Genomic DNA, 20,399 nt, shown 5'->3' with positions numbered 1-20,399 from the left:
CAATGAAGCCGATGAGCTCAAACATTAAATATATTGTCTTTGTACTGTTTCCACGTGCATATATTATCAAATTCCACGTGCAAAATTATCAAATTGTCCCATTTTGTTTGCATTATTCATGTTTTACACAGTGTTACAGCCTTTTTAGAATCAGGGTTGTGCTCTACAAATTTTGACTGGGATGCTGCCAACAGCTGTAGGCTTGTTTTCGGTCCAGCAGAAGGCAGTGCAGCACCTAAAATCACTCCAGTTTCTCAGTGAGGAACAGAGTATAATCATTAGAGGCAACACTTGGCATCTGACTGGATGACAAAAACTTAACATATGACAGATTTCCGCTGCAGCACGGTGAGCGTGATGACAGAAGCGCGCTGATGCATCAATGTGTAACATCACTGACACAATGTAGGACACGGCTGACCCGAGGTGGAGGTACAGACGTCAACAAACGCTCCTCTGCCTCGCCCCCCTCCGCCCCCTCTCTCTGTGCACGAGGCAAATTCCCAATCCCGGGCTCCAACTCTGCAGCACAAATTGGATTCTGGAAGTTTCCATGCCCCACAGCTGGATGAACAGGATTAAATGTGGAAATCTAAAGCTTTGGATATTTTTAATGCTCCCAACTGTCTTACCGAAGCATAAACTACCGTGTGGATTAATGAAACACATCAGCCTGCCTCAAACCGACTTTGGCTGGTCCACAGCACAGAGGAGAGTTGAGTAACCTCAGCTACTCTTTTGAGATCAGGAAAATGCCTCCATGTGAACCACATTCCCATTATATATGAAGCAAGAAATATGGCCTTTACTTCCCTTACTTCAGGCTTAATGCATCTGGTCCATGAACGGTCTATGGCCGTCCACTGGCTGGGCGTCAGAGCTGCTCTCTGGCCTCAGCGAGCTCTGGTTTTGGCTGCGGTCCCCGGCTGCACAGCTGGGCCCGGTTGTGTCGGCCAGCTCCCCGCTCCCCCGTTGTTTTGGGTTAGATAATGTTATTCTTCAGAGGGCTGGGCCCGCTGCCCGCTCACTGCATTAACCCTGGTGTAATACCTCTCCACCAACACGCTGTTCTTTGCATCTGGACCATGTGTCATTCTCACATGTACAAACACCAAAACACAGATGCACGAGTGTACAAAATACACAGAAACCAATGCAGTCTGCTGCTTCGCTTCGCTCTGAAGAGGTGTTTTTCTTTCCGAACACTTCAAACACAGAGGAGGAGGAGGACCGTGTATGTGTTTAGATGGTTATCTATGTCAGCAGAGAAATATGAAAATGGGAGGCACATAATCCTGGCATAGTGTATTCCCCCATAGTGTAGGAAGGTCAAAGCACAAGCACACTTCACATAAATACATAAACTCCGACTTCCTTCAAAAGCACAGCGTGCTTCATTCTCAAACCTCGGCTCAAAGAAGCGCGGCTGCTCAAAGACAGCAGATGAAGCCATCGTGAAAATAAATACTGTAATTCTGCCTTTGTTGCTCCCATTCCCACGAAGAAAAACGCTCTGTTCGGTTCACACACAAACTAGTCCAAACACAACTCCGCTTTGAAAGTTTAAACTCTGCTGAGACACCTGTGCGGCCCAGTCCTGACCTCCGCGGGATACTTAACGAACGCACATCCTCACAAAGTGCGTCAACAGAGCTTGTCGGAGGAGAAACGCTCTGAAGGTGCCAGTCTCAGATGGACAGGTCCCCCGTCACCACCGATGCTGGCCGCCAAACACACGCCGACTATATGTGCGTTCAGGTAAGACGGACTCAAAGTGTGCAACCCACAACAGCTTGAAACACACTCCTGGAGGTCGGCCATCTTTTCAAATAAGTCACTTCCTCGACTGCAACATTCCTAATGTGGGAGAAACGGGCCGACCCAGACACACACATCTGTCTGTTCATCACAGCTTCACACACACACACACACACACACACACACACACACACACACACACACACACACACACACACACACACACACACACACACACACACACACACACACACACACCTGGTGTTTTTTCCACCACACACAGGAAGGTGGTGGCGTATTTTCCATCACTTTTTCTTCTAGGAATTCCAAATACCGAAATCCACCCAGGGGAAAGAGGATATGTACTGACATCGCTCTGACCACAGCGAGAGAGAAAAAAAAAGTTGATTCAGTGTTTTGTTTTCGTTTTGTAAAACAAGCCAAACTATTTACCGAGGGAGTTTAAGTTCAACTGAGGGAACAAGTGACAAACATCTGGAAACAGATGGGGTGATTTTTTTGCCTAAAATACTGTCTCTCGCTTCAAGAAATGTGTCAAACGAGCCAGCTGGCGAGAACAGAGTGTGGAGGGTGGTGTCTGTTTTTTCTAGCCTTTCCAAAAACCCGAAACACAACAGCAAAAAGGAGAAGAACGGATTCAACTGGGTGTTTGTCTGCTCCGTCAGCTGCATTCGTTAGCATGTTCGGCTAATTACCAGCACATCTTTAACAATAGCAACGTCAGTCTGTGGGGCTGCAGGTTAAGACGCCTCGTTCACAGCAGCACACTCGCTCTGCCGTGTTTCTCTGCTGTGTGGGGGGCCGTCCTGGATGCTACGCTATCAGAGTTTAGGCAAAGGTTAGCAGATTTGTGCAAGTCGCGCTCCAGCAACCGCAGCAAATTTCACCAGAGAGTTTTGGGATTGGAGCTAAAGTTAGCTTAATTAGCATGAGAGCTACAACAGATTTCAGCAAAATTTGCCAACCAGAAATAAGGAGCCTGCTTTTGTGTCTGTCTGACCTTTCATTTATAAAATTACTGAGAGTTTTGAAGCAGTAAATTTGCCCCAGTCATCACTCTAAGATGTGCCATGCGAGGCGGGGGTCAACTGCAGTTGGATATTTGCCTGAAAAAGCATTTCAGACTTCAGTTCTGATGTTAATGTTAGCGGGTGTATCTCATAACAAAGACGCTGTCAGTGTTAGAATTACTCTGTGTACAAAACACTGCTCTGGAAATCGACTTGCAGTGATCCGCACTTAAATTAATCTAGATTTGCAGAGTTTATCTTGAGGCCCGATGGTGACAAAACAGGGGAAGATGCAAACAGACGGGACGAAGGGCAGAATTAGCAGCACAGAGAGGGAGAAGAGAGGAGAAGGACGAAGCTTTGGATGCAGCTTTGTTAAAGAAGGTGGAGCGTTAAAAAGCTCGCTGGAGGATAAAGGGGAATTCTGTTTGCTCGAGCTGCAGGACGTCCCCTCTGCAGACTCTGTGGGAACGGACCAAAATCTGACAGAAAGAGCGAAATAACGCCGGCATCTGCGGAGAAAAGTGCTTCGCGATGAACGAAAAAAACAAATATTTGAACAGATGGTGAATTTTTCTCGCGCTGCTTCTCTTACGGCGGCTTCATAAGCGCAGCACGAAACGCCTCATTCGGATTTTACCCCTCAGAAACTTGCTCAAATACACAGCCGAGGAGAGGCGGAGATACAGGAAAGGGTGAAGCACAGGCAGAGGAGGGAGGGAAGAGGAGAGGAAGTGAGATAGAGAGGAAGATTTGGGATAACAGCCGCTTGGTATGCAGACAACTGCTGTGAGAGGAAATAAACAGATCCATACGTGACACACACACACGCACAAACACACACATCATTCCTCTGGGTCCATGTTTCCACTATGCGCCTCCATACTGTATGTCAGTGTTTGCATTTGTTTATCTGTGTATCTCCGTCAGTGTGTGTGTGTGTGTGTGTGTGTGTGTGTGTTTTCTGGAGGTCTGAAGTGTTTCCAGCGGCAACACCCAGCTAGTCAACATGCGGTCAGAGCCCCCCCACTCCAAACACCAACAGCCTCATCACACACTGGCCCGGAGTCAAGCAAATAAACTGCAGCGCGGCGCGCCGGGGAGGCCGCGAGGCTGCAGCGAACATCACAGCCTCGACGGCAGAACGCCGCTTTTTAAGAACTATCAAAACGACCACGCGCTCGGGCTGTTATTATCTGTCTGGGTCTGCGTGAGACCCTGCGCGTTCGCATGGCTCTTCCATGATGCTTCAGGGCGTATGCCGGCAGTGTGCTCGGCTGTCACATTGCAGCAATTTGTAGAGGCGTGAGTAAGAAATGACAAATGTCTAAAAGTGAAAACACACGTCGAGCCTCTTTCTTTTTATCGCGCTGGTTGGCGGTTCTCTCAGGCTCAGGCGACATGCTGCTTCACGACGCAGAGGAGGTCAAGGACAAACTTTCAATCTCATGTCTTTGAGCCGACATGGACAACCCTCAAATCCACGACACCTCCACCTGCAGAGTTTGTAGTTGTGTTGCAGGTTGTAATCCACGGCTTTTCAGTTGAGGAATACATTACTAGTTTGCACATTATACTGACATTTTTATTCTACTGTATAGCCTCCACAAAGTTGGGATTTATTGCAGGACTATTGCATTAGACTGCATTAGGTGTAGCTAATAAACGAGTGTTTAAAAACAGTTAATCAAGTTAAGCATCAGACTGGGAGTGCTGTGGATAAGAGGCAGTCATTGAATTACATTTGGACACGATGTACAATATTTGTCTTTGCACATCAGGAGCAGTTTGGACACTTTGACCTTTAGGCAGGAGCTGGTGATTGAAAAGAAAAGCCTTAATCAATGGCCAACCTGCTCTAACGCCGGAGCTCCAGCTGGCTTTGTCGGATCTGTCTCTATCTCAGATCTGTGTGTGACTTCATGAAAAGCTACAACTACACTTTAAAAAATCTGAGTGTTTCATCGTCCTCAAATCCAGCTCTGTATTCAGGTACTGTAGGTCTCTTTTCATGAGAAAAACTGCCATTTTCATCTTTAAGCAGTGTATTTTTTTAGACAATACAGCTGATTTCTAAAGGTTTAAGATGTAAAACACCTCTCCCAAACACTTATTGTTTACATTAACGGTATCATCTGATTCTTATTCCTATTTAAAATGTTCATTCTGGATTAATTTTGCTGCCGTCAGCTGCGGCCTTGCAGAGAAATTCCTGCCGTCCCTGATGTGACACCCTATTACCTGTCAGTAACGGGGGGGGCATTATTCATCATCTACTGAGCTTAGCGATGAATGGCTGTCATGCACTTAGCGCATACTACTTAATGGCACAGAGTCACACAAAGGAATTCAGGTTCATAAAAGTGTAAGAATGTGCAGATTCCCTGCGGGGTGTCCTCTCGCCACAGCGGGGTCCCGTGTGCGTGTGTTGTTTAATGTTTTCAGGCCTGTGTTGAATGAGGCGGGCGAACGCGGAGGGGTTAAAACGGGTGAGGGAGGGGGCCGCACAAGGAATCTGACACCGAGGGCCAAGGCGGATGATGAGGGACACTTCCAGGAATCTCCCAATTTCCCGTCGAGAGCCGTTTAAGAGTGAGAATCATCACAAAGTGCTGCGCTCGGCCTCCTCTTCACTTTCACTGCACACTAAGGCCATAACAATTCTCTGACTCACACCTGGTAGAGCTCTGGGTTCATTACAAGCCAAACAAACAGCGTATGATGATTATATTCCCCCTGTTTATTACAGGCAGAAAAAAAAACAAAAAAAAAAAACGCGGTTCTTCTGCCAGAAATGTTATGAGTTTGTTTTTAAAAAGTAAATCTACCAAAGGCTGAGCTTAGACACATAAACTGGGGTATATGGAACATCCATTTTGCGTTACATCACTTGAAAACACACGAGTGGATTTAAATAAAAAAGCAGTGGATTATTTCTTCAGGACCGCACTGCTGCTGCTCGCTCCTCAGGCATGTTTTTTTGAGCCACGCGCTTTGTGCTTCAGACATGAGACGCAGGCTGCCTGAGAAGGTTTCTGATGAGGCGCAGCCCAGAAAGCCTCCTGCATTCATGCTGGGCTGCAGACGTGAGCTGAATACTGAGGGACTGGAAGGACGAGCTGGATGCTGGGAGGAATGCTGAGGCGTTGCCAAGCGAGCAGCGCAGCCCTGACTGCCGCTCTGAAGAGGAAGGACTGAAGCTTTAAACAGTGTCTGCTGACAGCCTGCAGGAAGGACCGCCTCACCTGCAACATGTTGTTTACTCTGACTTCAGCACCATTCCTGAGCCCAATCAGTGCTTTCCTGAAGCTATTAAAGGGGCTGGGTTGCTAAAAAGTGAGCATACATTAGAGTAATGGACTGTCAATCTTAATTTGCTCCCTGCTCTGGGGTGTTACTGAACAATAGCTGAGAGTAAATGGTTTCCCTTTTGTTCTTATTGCAGCAGCTGAGGTCCCAGATCACAGCGCGCATCTCTAAAGACGACGTAATGCTCAAATAAAAAGCTCATTTAAAACACTTACCTCGGCTGCCATTCTCTTCATCCTAGAAGAAACGACACAAAGAAAACGTCAGATGAGGAATTATTTATTGTATATTCAGGCAGATGCATCAAAGTTAACTTGAATACCACGTAAATACATGCTGAAAGACTGTTTTACTGTATATCAGGTGGTAAATAAAAACAAATAAAATACATCACATTAAATGTCTTCGTGGGCTCTGGGAACGTGAAACTTTTAATTACTTTTCTTCTTTATTTGTTTCATGAAAACAAACAAAAACACTCCAAACCGAGTTACAAGCAATAAGAAAAAAGCAAATAAATAAAGAATAAGTGGAAATATGAGCTGCCAAACTCAGGCCAATTTCAACACACATCACTCCAGCAACGTAGTAAATATAATGGCTGCAGCAACTATTATTATTATGATTATTATGAGCGCTACAATGACAGCATGTAATCAATAAGCTATATTCAAATGTGAAAAGTGAAAGCGCATCGCTCATCGTTTATCTGTCCGTCCCACAACTTTCCTGTTCTGGTTCTTTCTCCACAGTTAGCGATCATAGTGGAGCATAAACGGACAGATTTGCTCTTCATGAGTGGGTGGAGACCAAAACCAGAGTTAAAAGATGGCGAATATTCGACTCAAAAACACAAAAAATGAACGATAATGTCACAGAGAAGTTTGTGGGTTTAAAGGTGCTGACGACGCGTCGGTGTTGTGTTTACAGATAATCTTCGTTGCCCCCGAGTGGCAAAAACAATGAACCGATTCATCAGAACAATTAAGAGATTAACCGTTCATCAAAGTAATGGCTGGTTACAGCCCTGGAGGGACGTGACGATCCACAGAGAGACGGAGGAGCGTTCATTATCATCTAACACAGCAACATAATTAAAACAGGGACGGGACGAAGAAAGCCACTTCAGGGCCGTGTTTGTGTTTTTTCCGTTTCCTCAACACATAAAACCTTCATTTCCCTCCGAGCTTCAGTTAAAATCCACACACTGCTGCTTTAATCCACCTCCATCAGTGACACATATGTTCTCCATGTAGCCTTTAAGACTCCCTGCTCTCCCGAAGGCTTTCCTTAAGACGGTCTGACCCTCTTCGAGCTAACCCCAATATCCTCAAACTGCGCTTAATCAAGAGCCCTAAAAGTAATTACAATGAAATGTGATGAATGTACGAGGATGAGGATTTCTTTTTTGCCCTCCCCCTCCTCGCTCTGGGTTACGTAATGGGAGAACTGGTTGGGGTTTACAGTGAGTGCGACCTGATGGATTGAAATTGAAGGTTTCAGTTTGAATCAACACATGTCTCGGTCTGAGTCACGTGAATCTATAAATCAACGTCGAGGACTTCATTACAGAAATAAGCGACAATGCTGCCAACTTCTTTTGCAGGAGACTAAAGGCTGAATCGGCTTTGTGTTGTGTTTTAAGACGAATTTGCTGCCTTCATTTTGCACGCCATGCGTCTTTTAAGAGGACAAACTTGCTAATCTAAGTTGAACTGAAGTCCACACAACCTTCTTATTTGTCTATTAAGCTATAGCAACACCACAGAAGCACATAGTGGCCAAAACAACACTGTGAATCCTAAGAAAACCTCTGGGACAACCTGCCTATCTCTTTTGGTTACACAAATGTCCAAAAATCCTAACTGTCGCGCCACAGTTTCTCTTTCAACACGCGCAGCCGCAGCCAAAAGCTATAAACAGAAAGCACTATGCTAACTTTGTCGGAAATCCTTCTGTGCTAACTGAGGAGGTTGTCAAAATACACTTCAGAGAAAAGTAAACCCAACTTATCCTGAATTATCATTTACAAAAACTAATAGTCAGGAGGCCGCGATAAGCTTTGAGAGAGCTGACTCCAAACACCGGCACATTTTCCCATTAAAGGAGCCCTGTGGTATTTACCCAAAGCCCTTCACTCTGCGTTAGCCTGTGCCCATTAGGAGCCGGATGTGCTGTAACGTCAGGATTAATACCAAAGGGCAGATTGGTACTGATGTTATCCAGGGGACGGCTGGCCGACTTCCCAGGTGGGATGAAACAAGTCTCTCGCTGCTTTACTGATGCTACATGTGCATATTAATGCTAACAGCTCGACTGCAACGTCACTGCTCTTTGGTCAGAGGTGGCGACTCAACAGTTCAATAACATCTTGAACAGACTGAATATCGATCATACTGCCACGTTAAATAGCCTCCACACTACAAACAGCTCTAATTCCAGCAGGTTATAGAGTATGTTCACACTGATGAAGCATAATATGCTGTTTATGGACATTATTTTGTTCTAAAACACCAGAAAAACCCACTGATATTCACTTTATTATGAGATAAGATGAAAAAGCAGCAAATTCCCACAATTTAGAAGTTGGAACGAGAGAAATTTGGGCTTTTTTTGCTTGAAATACAATTTAAAACCATTAATCAATTAACAAAGTTGGTGCCTAGTCTCCTGACTAACGGTCATTGTTGCTGCCATCCCACAGTGAACAGAGATTTGAAGCGGGAGCAGATATTTTGGGCTCGGCTGTGTCTGGAAGTGAAAGTCCCATTCATTTTGTGTGCAGACTGTTAATGACTCACAGTTGGATCAGCATGAAACTGCACTAAGCTACGGTGTGGAAGTGTGGAATATGACTCCCAAAGTGCATTTTGGTGAGAAACATCCAATGAGGGGGCTTAAATCTCAGTTAGCGTGTGCTGCTAATGGTGGGCAGAAGCTACTGAAAACACAACCTGCTTCACTTTGTGAATTCTGGGTCAATTTTGGATGAATTCAGCAACTGTGGTGCCGTGTTTTGTTCCCAGCTGCGACAAAGAAAGCCTCTTCGACGACCGAGACTGAACACAAACTGCATTATTTAGGAGAGACCCTTGTTTCTGTGTTAACTAACATCAAGGGTATAAAAGACAAAATGAGGATTCAGAACGGGGGAAAACACCGAGTCTGAGCTCTTCACAGCTGGAAAAAATTATGACTCGTGGTGAAACAGCTTCAGGAAGATCTCAGCAAAAACAGCATGCTATGATAATAACTACATACTGTAAGCTCAGGGCTCAGTCGTATGGACCCATAACGCCCCAACAGCACAAATACTTGGCGTTTGATAATCACTGCAGACACTAAAAAGCCAAATAACACATTTTATGAAAACACTGACCAGTAGTTGTAATTTTCACTCTCTTGGCAGCGAGGCCGGAGGGATTCAAAGGAAATTGAGTTGTTATGACATTTTTAAACACCTCATACACTTTCTAATATCGTTTGGTTGCAGCGTGCACAGCACTTATTATAGTACAGCTGCTACAGAGGATTTTTCCTCAAACTATACGTCAAAATAAAGTTTTATTTCCTTAAACAGCTGAAAAGCTGCCTGTTGTGTGAGATTATTTCACCTGTTTCTGATATAATGTCTCAGTCAGATCATCCTGCTGGCCTGAGGCTTTGTAAATGTCGGCTTATTTTCTTTATCCAGCTGTCAGATTTTCTTGTGTATTTTAAAAATGATTCGGCTCCAAATTGCATCAGATGGCGTGAAGGTTGTTTTGTTTTGTCATATTTAGGCCTTAGTGTCGTCAGAGGGGTAATGTGCTGTCACCTTCAGAGAGTTGTGGACGGCAGACTCCGGCGGGTAGACGATGAAGTGTCTCAGTGTGAAGCCGAAGCCCTGGGAGGTTCGGCGCAGGTGAAGCGTCTTGGGCCCCGGCCAGGAAAAAGGCTCCTCCTCTGGCCCGGGAGAGGCCGCGGCCGACGCCTCGCTCTGATCGCGCCCATCCTTCTGCTTGGCCTGAAGGGGGGACAAAAAAACAGGAACGTTAGGGTTGATCTCCAGAACACGGGCAGTGTGAAAACGTGCTTATTGCAGCTTTGCATAGCATAGCTTAGCATGAAGACAGAAAAACAGGGGAGAGGAGCCAGAGCTGGGCTAGCTGTGTCCCCTTGTTTCCAGCCTTTAAGCTAAGCTAACCAGCTGCGAGCTGTCGCTTCGTATTGGGTGCACAGACATGAGTGTGGTGTTCATCGTCTAACTCTTAACCAATGTTAGCCATTCAAGCATCTTTCTTTCTAATATTTTCTTAATGTAAATGATTTTTTACAACATTATCACCTGAAAGTATTCTCTATTTAACAAAAAACATTAATAAAAGTTAAAAAAAAAAACAAAGATTTTCTTGAGGAGCAGAAAAAAAAAAATAAATCATTGCCTCCCTCAAAATCTATCTTGGGACCCTGAAGGTCTTGACAAACCAGGTTGAGAACCACTGCTGTAGATGATGCTCCCCAGTAAAGAGATCAAATGTGGAGGTGAAAACAGTAAAACAGTCACTTCCACGTGTCGACAGCTGAGAACACCTCTGCTTATTGTGTAAGAAAAGCGGTTTTGCTTAAACAAAGAAAAGTGTGTTTCCACAGATGAAAACAGCCCACGGCCGAGCAAAGATCGTATTAATCAACTTCATCTAAAAACACAGAAGAAATCCCCTGCTGGTGATTCATCAGCGCTGTCAGGCTGGGTCATGTTGTTTCTACTAACAAGGTGTCGTTCTGTCAAGGTTTACACTTTTGGGAATCATAAGTCAGTAAGACAAACAAGATGGTTTGTTGTTTAAAGGCTGCTTCTGTGTAATAAGTCATAACGGGTAATTTCACATTTACATATTGATTTAAGAAATCTATCTGCTGTCTGTCATAACAAACACGATGACGGATTGATGCGACCACAGGGGACGATTTCATAGCTAAATGTCAGAAATGTGGGGATTACAGGTTGTCGGTGTTACAGGTTCACTTATCACGCTGATGGAAAAGATGGTGGCGGGCCAAAAGCGTCCACTTTGGCTGCATTTGGGGAACCTGATGGCATTAATGCAAAGTTTGTCTGATGAAGGTGGCAGCACCTGAAGGCAACACATCTAACGTACACAAACACACACAGGCTGGCAAAACGGGCCCACGGGTGAGAACGACCTGTCTGAAAGCACACGACCAACATATAAAACTATTCCCCCACACGGTTCGTCATTATGGGATCAATCTACTGATCAGCTGTGCTGTTTGTAATGCACAAGAAGTCATTTCACTGCGCACACTCGCATCATCCCTCGATGAAACCTGTCAAAATGTTGGTGACAGGGGTCAAAAACAACAGCCAAGTAATTCTGTTGCTAAGTTGTGGTTCATGTCAGCGATCACAATATCTGTCAGCGTAATCAGGGCCGTCATTTGTTCTGGCCTGGGCTCCGCACACCCATACATATGGCTTCAGTTACTGCACGTTTGGGGCTTTGCAGGGCTATTTGGCGTGTTTACATGATGACAGACTTATCTTCAGCATTCTTACTGTGACTAACACGGGATAAAAACAGCCCTTAATGCTGGCAGCTCTCGGCTTGTGTAACTTTACGTTCGTGCCCATGTAGCGCAACACAGCTGCAAATGGCTGATTTTAAATGATCTGTAACAAAGACGCGTTCATGAGGAGACCAGCATCAGACTAGCGAGTCACTCTAGCGTACGTTCATGACCCTCGTTTCCCGACGATGACGCTCTGAGACCTGAGAAAACACACAGAAATGCATGCACGCAAACAGAGTACGGGTGGGCACGTGTTCGATCTTATCTCAGAGGCCGGACTGTGATGAAAGGCTGCAGAGCGACCTTCGTTACTGATCCATGGAGGAAATACTCTAAACAATGTCTGAAGAATAGTAAGAAATATCATCACTGCTTCCCAGGGGCACATGTGATAATCTTCAGATGTTGTGTTTTGTCTAAAAAATCAAATATATCCAGTTTATTATCAAAGAAAACAGCAAGTTTTCACATTTGGAAGCAGAGCAGAAGCTGCTGCCAGTGAATATTTTTGCTATTTTTACTTAAAAAATCCCCCCGAAACTAAAATAGTTAGTGATTAATTCTGCTGATTGACTAACAGATGAACTGACTGTTCACTCGTTGCCCATTTTAGGCACAAAAACACCAAAACAAAACATTGTTCTGGAGCTTTCTGGCTTCTCAAGTTCAAGGATTTGTGGCTTTTCCTTCCTGTAATTTAGTGCAACCTAAATTTCTATGAGTTTTGATTGTTGGTTTGACAAATCAAATCGATTTTATTTGGTCACAACGGACTCTGGGAAAGTCTGATGGGCATTTATTTTATTATTTTGTGACAGTTTAGAGATCAAATGTTAAAGGAAATGATTGATGGCTGCTTTCTGCAAGTGTTGCAATAGTCCAAACACACGAGAAAACAACACTGCTCTCAGAGTACATTATCCAGGACTTCAGCTCTGTTAAACTCTTCTTTCCAACCCAGATTTTTCATTTCCATAAACCAGGGATTACTAATGAGTCCAAACCTTATCAAAACTGCAGTATGGCCAAGTGTAACATCAAAATCTCAGGAGCTGCATTTTATTGAAGGTAAAATGTGTCACAACACATCATTTTAGATGAAGAATTATGGCGCTAAAGATGCCCCTGCCTCCAAATCACACTCTCCAGATGTGCTTGTTTGGTACAAACTCCTGCAAAAAATCACATCGTCGTCATTTTTTAGACATTCTTTCTCAGCGAAAATGAAACGCGAAAATGACCGATCCCACTAAAATCTGTCAAAATAATCCCGATGGGAATGTTTTGGCACGTCATCCAGCCCTGCCACAAACCCCGAGCAGGAAATATTCTATAACTCTTAATCACGCCGGCTCCGTCTTGCGCCATCGCTGAGAAACACTCTGACCTCTCCTCCCGCTGTGAGCCGTCTGAGCAGTAAGACTTCTGTCACATCGATCATCAAAGTAACGACGGAGCTGAACCGCTGCACCACAGGGCGCGCGTTAGCGGTTATTGCTAACACTACCATACTGACTCCGGGCTACGAGGGCCTGCCAAGAGTTTCAGCCTCGACCCAGATCTCTCCACAGGCTCTTCTCCTACCAAAATACATCTTAGGTGTGGATCCAAAACAAAGACGTTCTCCCCGCTCGGCCCTCTGGCTTCTCTATCCGCACCTCTCCTCCGCCTGTCTGGGAGCAGCAGATGTAGGGGCCTCTGGAGAGCGGGATGGGTGTGGGCCTTGACTGGTGAAATCACCACCAATACCCGAGTGGAGCGGAGCTGGAAGCGAGCCACAGTCCACAGCGCGGCGGAGAGAGGAGAGCTGACGCTGTTTGTTTTGATTTCATGCTTAAAATTTGCTGTTGTATTATGCAACAGCTGAGCCACTCGCTTCAAATGCTCCACGGCTGAGGCGCGCACACATTTTCCATCTCTCTCTCTATATATAACATGTTGAATTATAGAGGAAGAGGAGCTGCAGCAGGGAAACCACAGCTGCTGAAGGTAAAACAGAGTCAAAAAGCAGAAAACTGTAACTCAGACAGTCACCTGATAAACACGACTCAATTATGCATGCAATCTGTTCAGCAGAGCCGTCACCGTCATGTGCACGCTGAGGGTTTGATCTGGGCGCCGCCATATGGCGCCGTGGCCTGCGGGATGCTGCATTTGCATGCCCGCCCCTGCTTCTTTATGTATATGAGATGAGGAATTTGCATGGCATTACATGTGGACTCAGCTTTTTTTTTCTTTAAGTCTGTGAGTCACCCCTGAGTCTTCTTACCTCATGGATCTACCGCTCTCACTCCACGCCTTTTTCTTTCCCTCTCCGACCACAGACTTTAACATTAGTCACCCTTTTTCACAACACTGCTGGAAAATATGCCTTCAAGTAGCTAATTTGGTCCATCGCTGAACAATGACTTCATTCAATCAACCGTCTGTCCGTAAGGAGTAATAAGAAATGGCTGTTTTTGGACATTTTTATCATATGCGCGCAGCTGGAAAATAAACAACAAACGTCTTCTTTTGACGGCAAAGTGTCCCCTGACGGCACAGAGGGACCATCAATAAACGAAACCTGAAACCAAAACACGCAGATGCACTCCGATTACAAAAGATACTGGTCAATGAAACAGGACTAGCCTGCCGCTGGAGAGCAGGATGACGCACACAAAATTCCTCAGACAGCACAACAAAGTGTAGCTGCCCCTAACCTCTCCCCCCTCTCAGATTCTTCCTATGTAAACCTATACGTCTCTGCCAGAGACTGATATCGCCTAAATGCATATTTCAGCCACGCAGGTTTTTCCTAAAACACTCTCACAACTGTGACACAACTTGCCGAACGTCCTCATTTCACGAGGATGCTCTCCATCTTTCTCATGCATGAGGGCCCTTACCCGAGATCGGACGCAGTTCTTCCTGGAGGCTTCCCTGAGCCGAGCCCAGGACACGCTGCGGTTGGGGCTGGTGAGCCCCAGCTCCACCTCGCCCCAGTAGGCTCGGGCCAAAAGCTGGAACCAGAGACAGTACGGCTCTGACAGGCAGCCGTCCACCCCGGCCAGCCGAGCCCAGGGACAGCCTCCAGATGACGGGGAAGGAGAGAGGGAGCAGCAGCCTTCGGCGTTCACGTCCACATCCCGCAGGTCTGGGTGATCCTTCAGAGGGACTGGCTTACAGCCCGGAGGTAGCCCGTTCCTCTGGGCCAGCATGGCATAGCCAGATCTGACGAGAATCCACAAAAATGTTCCGGTTTCTGCCTTTCTTGTTACTCTTTTCTCCTCCAAAGCCTACTCCGAGTTTCTACTTGAGTCCCCGCTGCACCATCCTCCCGCCTCAGTCCGCCTTTAACGGTCTATTCTGGTCTCAGTCTGGAGAAACGGGGCTGTTTCTCTGGGCGTCCCACAGACACATGATGTTTCCACTCAGCCCAGAGGAGAGCACAGCGGCTGAGTGCACTGCAGAGAGCCCGGGCCGACTGACTGACGCACCCACCCACTCACCACACAAAACTCCCTCTGAAGTATGCACACACACACTCACTCACACACACACACACACACACACACACACACACACACACACACACCAGGCAGCCAGAAGTGAATTCTCTTCCCTTCCTCTCTCCTCCATCTCTAACTCACCTCTCCCGCTGCCAGCCTTTAAAACGTCCAGCTCGCCGGCACGCTAACAGGCTCACGTGTCGAGGCTGATCAATAAATCATGGGAACAAATGAAAGGAGGAGGAAACGCGCGCGCAAGCCAAAGGTAAGCCGAACACGAGGAACACTCCGAAAGTTTTTCCAGGAGGAAGCACAGGATGTACAAAGCTGCTATCTGCCAGGAGACGCGAACAACTTGGATTGTTTTCACAGCCAGTGGAGGAAGTCAAGTGGGGCTAATACAGATAAGGAAACATATGGGTTCAGTAAAAACTATAAAGGCATAAAAACGTAGAGCCGACCCACCCACCTGCAAGCCTGCAGCTCATCTGGCATTTACAAAGAGCTAATGCCTGGGCGGCAGACTTGGTGGTCTGAAGCTGCATATATCTACATATTTGTTTATGCAACGAGGATCATACAGATAAACACTGTATGTAAGGATAAGGAACAGGGATTACTTCAGTCTAAAGCAGGTTGCTGTGTGCTGATGAACTATGCAGTCAGATGACAGGGATTTGAAGCCAGTAAAGAGTTTGCTCCTTTATAAGCGGGAATGTGTGCGAGTAGGTACACTGGAAGCACTGTTGGACACAAAAAATAGTTTCTCTTGTCCACACTGGCTGCAAATAGATCTCTCTCTAAAGCAATTTCAGTGTAACTGATGGGGGTGAAAAACACAGTCTTCATTCTGTTCAGCTGAAGCTAATGGGAGTAAGTGCTCCTTAATTGATTAGATTCAATCATTACCTTAGCAAAGAAACAGACATATTAATGGGATTTTTCAACCAAATTTGCAGAAATTGTCCATCTGAATCGTATGAACCCCCAGCTTATCAATTCCTGTAATCGATGCTGGCGTGGTTTTCTGACTCACTGAGAAACTCTGAATCTATGATGGACAGGAAGAGGGGGTGCGAAACGTGACTTCATGTCATGAAGACGGGCTCGAACTGTAATGTCTGCAAAATGATCATTTCAAGTAGGCGTGAAAACACTTTTCCACTCAACATGAGTCCACCGTCACCGAGGGTAAATATGCTAAGCTATAATATTATCACCACGCAGGCAGGATTAGCAGATTTTTTATTGGAATAAGAAAACCCAGCTGAAAACGAAGGCTGTTAAAAAATGATCTCGTCATCCCTTTTATGATGACAGACAGACAGTCGCTGCAGCCAGCTCCTCTAAAACTGATCAGGAATCAATGAGGGATTTGATAAAGCATCAGACTGATGAGCAGAATCAGTAATGACATTGGTATTCATTCCCATGCCTAATCATATGAAAAAACATACTGCCATTTAACATGAAATAGCACCTATACTGCTCACACCTACGCCTAAAACACCAGCAGTCCACCCACAGCGTGTCCAGCTCCCCCACCTGTTTTATGCATCTGTCAGTGTGAGACGATGATGAGACGCCGTCATCATCGTCTCATAGAGTTTAACTGACATTACTTGACTTGAGGCCTAATCAGTGGCTGAAAACACCTGTTCAGGTGTACGTGGCCTTTCACCGCAGCAAAATAACAAACTTCAGACCAAATTCACCTCCTTTAAGCTCAGTTACAAACCGGCTCTGGCACCTCTTAAAATGTCGACTGTGTGCTGATGCCAACAGGAACAATGGGGATAAATCTGTCAAAGAAACAGTCCCATCGTGGCTCAACCCAGGAGAAAATGCTCTACACTAGACGCTAAGCGGACATGTGAATCTAAACTCCACCACCTGCTACCACCGATTCTCCCTCCACACTCGCCTCGTACTATTACGTAAGAGGTCAGCCACGCCGCCAGGGAATACCTCCTCAATGCTTCGAGGTAAACGAACCCCGCGGAGGCATGGCAGCTGCCTTTATTTTAGGTGCGGCGAGATGCTCGGTAGCAGGGTGGACTCAGCCCTGATACCTTTTAGTAACCCTCTCCAGTGGAGACCAAAACATCAGTTTAATATTTAATCACATTTTCATCTCAGGTCTCTGCAGAGCTTCCGTGCTGCTCCATCAGCACCATCAGGACTGTGCCAGGACGTGGCCTGTTGAACAAGACTGTGTAATGTGTAAATGAGCGTCCGTCAGCGGCCGGCGAGGTTTGTGAAGTCGCTCCGGATGAGAGCGTCTGCTGAACGGCGAAAGCGTAAATACCAGTCTATTCTGACTCTGAGGAGTATTTGCCATCCGAGACAGCGGCGAGCGTGAAAACAACATCAGGAACCCAGTCGTGGAATGTTCCCTCTCAGCGTTTTGTTATGAGCATCTTGTTACCACATTCGCTCGGCTCGATATAGTGTGTGGTATTCTGTACGGAAAAGACGGCAGAAATAGATGTGGCCAAACACGGCCGGCTGAGACACTTGACTTGAGGAAGCCAAAACAAGGATCGGGTCTCACCGGAGCGGGTATATAGAGTGAACTCTCAGCAAAGCAAAACTTCTCACCTCAGCTACTACGTTTCAGAGCGCGATGGGGTTTTTCAACCACATCACATACAGTCTCTAAATTCCTCTAAATCTAAAACACATGATAAGGGAGGAAAGAAAAGATCCCTGAATGGAATTCCTGTTGGCCAGGAAGCGGATTCGGTGCCATGCAGACACAAAAACTAGACATGCCGCCCAGAAATATTATGCAGTTGTCGAGGCAACACACCAGACCACAACAATGTCGACCACTGGACCGGGCGGCTCTCTGTGGGCGCTCGTGGGATTTCATGCTTTGTGCGTGTCTGTGTGCATAGATCAGTGCATCTCAGGGTGCCGAGGAGGTGATTTCCCCCCGTGTCAATCCTGCGGGTTTGTCGCACGTTTATAGAGCTAAAGCTAAAGGAAGGACACGCCGCGGCTCCGTGTGCGAACACAGAGCGAGGAAGGATTTACGCGTTTGTTCTGGATTTAGCGCTTTAATGTCTGGGCAGAGTTGAGCTTTAAGGATGATTCGGGTCGTCTCAGGTATCAGCAGCTGCAGGGTGAAGTAAGCGATTAAGGAATTGCTGTAAATAATGCAAAGGTTTTGTTTACAGAGACGTGTCGTGGGAATATTCATTACCTGAACACAACAGAATGATCGGAAAAATGCTGAAAATGACTAACAAGGACTCTGTACACACTGTATATGATGGCTTTCACCCATGCTGTACAACAACTATGACTTTATCATCTCATATGTAGTCTGTAGTCTCCAGTGAGCGTGTATGGAGAGTCTTATAATCCAGTCACTGAAGAGACTTTTCTCTGTCTCAAGCGAAATCAGCCGCAGTAATTTCAACACATACGGCCATAAAGAAGTATTTATCGGAGTCATTCTTCCTCTCTTCTTTTTAGCAGTTACCGAACAGCTCGAGGTGCATTATCACCTCTCTCTGGACTGAAGGAGGGCCGACCCTGATCCAACTAAGACGAACTGCTGTCAGATTTGTGATCTGGCCAACCGAGACGCATGTGAGGAAATAAGCGGAAGCAAAGGTCTGAATACAATGTGTGATGTGACATCCTCACATTGCTTGTTCTGGCTGTCCAGCAGCGCAAAACCCAAATGCATTCAGTTTACTTTGATATGAAAGAGAGACAAGCAGCAGCAGCAGCAGGTTAGTGGGATGACGGCCGTGTTCAAACACACAATAAACCGGCCGCAGCTCTTTAACGCCAGCTAGGAAAATGCTTTGAAGAAATTTATGAGATCACACGGAGGTGTAAATTGTACGAAACGCTGTCCATCCCAGAAAAGCAGCAATAACAACTAGCAGGACCAACTGATAGGATCAACTCGAGCATGGCCTGTGAAATTCTACCTGCAGGTGTGGAGGGCGGCGCGCTGGACGACTGAGGCGGGCAGAGGGTTTACTGATGTGTGTGCTGTAACATGCAGAGCTTTTGGTCGCTGTCTCTGCACCGTCACCACTCGCGGCTGGACCCAACACAGCGCAGTTTGGTCTCGGAGTCCCCCTGCTGATAATTCAGCAAATGGCCTTGTGGCTTCACACAACACCACATGCACGGCCAAAGACAACATCCAGACTGCGGCTGCGGTGAAGTGAAGGCGAGGATGGAGAGATCGACAAGCGACTAAGCCAAGCCTTTAAGATGAAATTACATTAGCGGTGGTGCTGAACAGCAGCGCGGACGAGCCCAGCCGAGGAAAAGCTGCCGTTCTGCCGCCGCAGAAAAATCCTCAAAATCCGAACGCTAACAGCCAAAGTTGTGAAACTCATTTCAGATGTTTACGTTTCTGGAGAACACGACACAATGAAAACCAGGTTGTTTCATGATGCCGTTTCATTTTAATCCACTCAAACCTCGGAGTCTAGGTTTTATTAGATGATTATCTGTGGCTCTGATTTGTGTAACAAAGGAAAAAAAGGGCCCGTGGTCTGTAAGCAGCTGACAGGATCTCTGGATGGGGATTAAAGACACAAGGCACCGACGGGGCTCTAAAGACTACAATAAGTAATGCTGAAGTCTCCACTCGGTGCTTGTGTGTGACCAACTTTATGTATCTGTGGCTGTGTGTGTGTGGTAGAAGAAAAGAGAAAGTCTTTCAGGAGGATTAGGCTCCATTCGGGGTGGCTTTTCAGGACTCCTGGCGGGTGTAAGATCTAATCTGGACATGCTGCATCTGGGCTCCGCGAGGTATGGCTTACTGTAACAAAGGGCTGGCTAATGAGGGCCAGGGAACAGACTGCTCCCACTATGCACCCACACCACTGCACGCCCATAAAGCCCTTCTTCACATGGCCCTCGGGGGGCACCGAGGGGTATGAGCCCCACCATCAACAACCCTGGGGAGAGCTGATCAGGCAGATACAGGAGCAGATTGATCTTGTTTCAGGCTCAGATAAGTGCCTCAATCTGAGTGTAGGAGGCAATAATGGAGTCAGGTACTGCATATGAGGGCCTGTAATATAATTTTACTGCATTCTCGTCTGCCAATACACCAGAAGCAAGGGTGGGCGTTCGGGGTGGACGCAAACAAAGCCAGACTTTCTTTCCTGAGGGGAGGGAAGAAACCGAGACAGTAAATGAGGGAAAAGAGAGCGAGCGAGAGACGCTGTTTGCATTTGGGAATATCATAAACACA

General features: G+C 46.3%; 1 protein-coding gene across 4 annotated transcripts in view; it reads right to left on the bottom strand.

Annotated features, from left to right (window-relative positions):
- The window catches only part of arhgap21a (Rho GTPase activating protein 21a), a 75,516-nt gene that overhangs the window by 26,068 nt on the left and 29,049 nt on the right, over window positions 1–20,399 (bottom strand). For 2 of the 4 annotated variants that reach the window (XM_070986578.1, XM_070986577.1), the window contains 2 exons: window positions 9,916–10,104; window positions 6,314–6,335 (listed from right to left, as the gene is read on the bottom strand). In XM_070986578.1, the coding sequence (XP_070842679.1) occupies window positions 6,314–6,335; window positions 9,916–10,104 (211 nt within the window). Of the gene's footprint in view, window positions 1–6,313; window positions 6,336–9,915; window positions 10,105–14,560; window positions 14,930–20,399 lie in introns of those variants that run through there. The other 2 variants (XM_070986576.1, XM_070986579.1) reach the window with 2 other exon arrangements.

This window comes from Chaetodon trifascialis, chromosome 18, assembly GCF_039877785.1.
Source record: "Chaetodon trifascialis isolate fChaTrf1 chromosome 18, fChaTrf1.hap1, whole genome shotgun sequence".
NCBI lineage: Eukaryota > Metazoa > Chordata > Actinopteri > Chaetodontiformes > Chaetodontidae > Chaetodon > Chaetodon trifascialis.
This window is presented reverse-complemented; position numbering and strand designations above follow the sequence as displayed.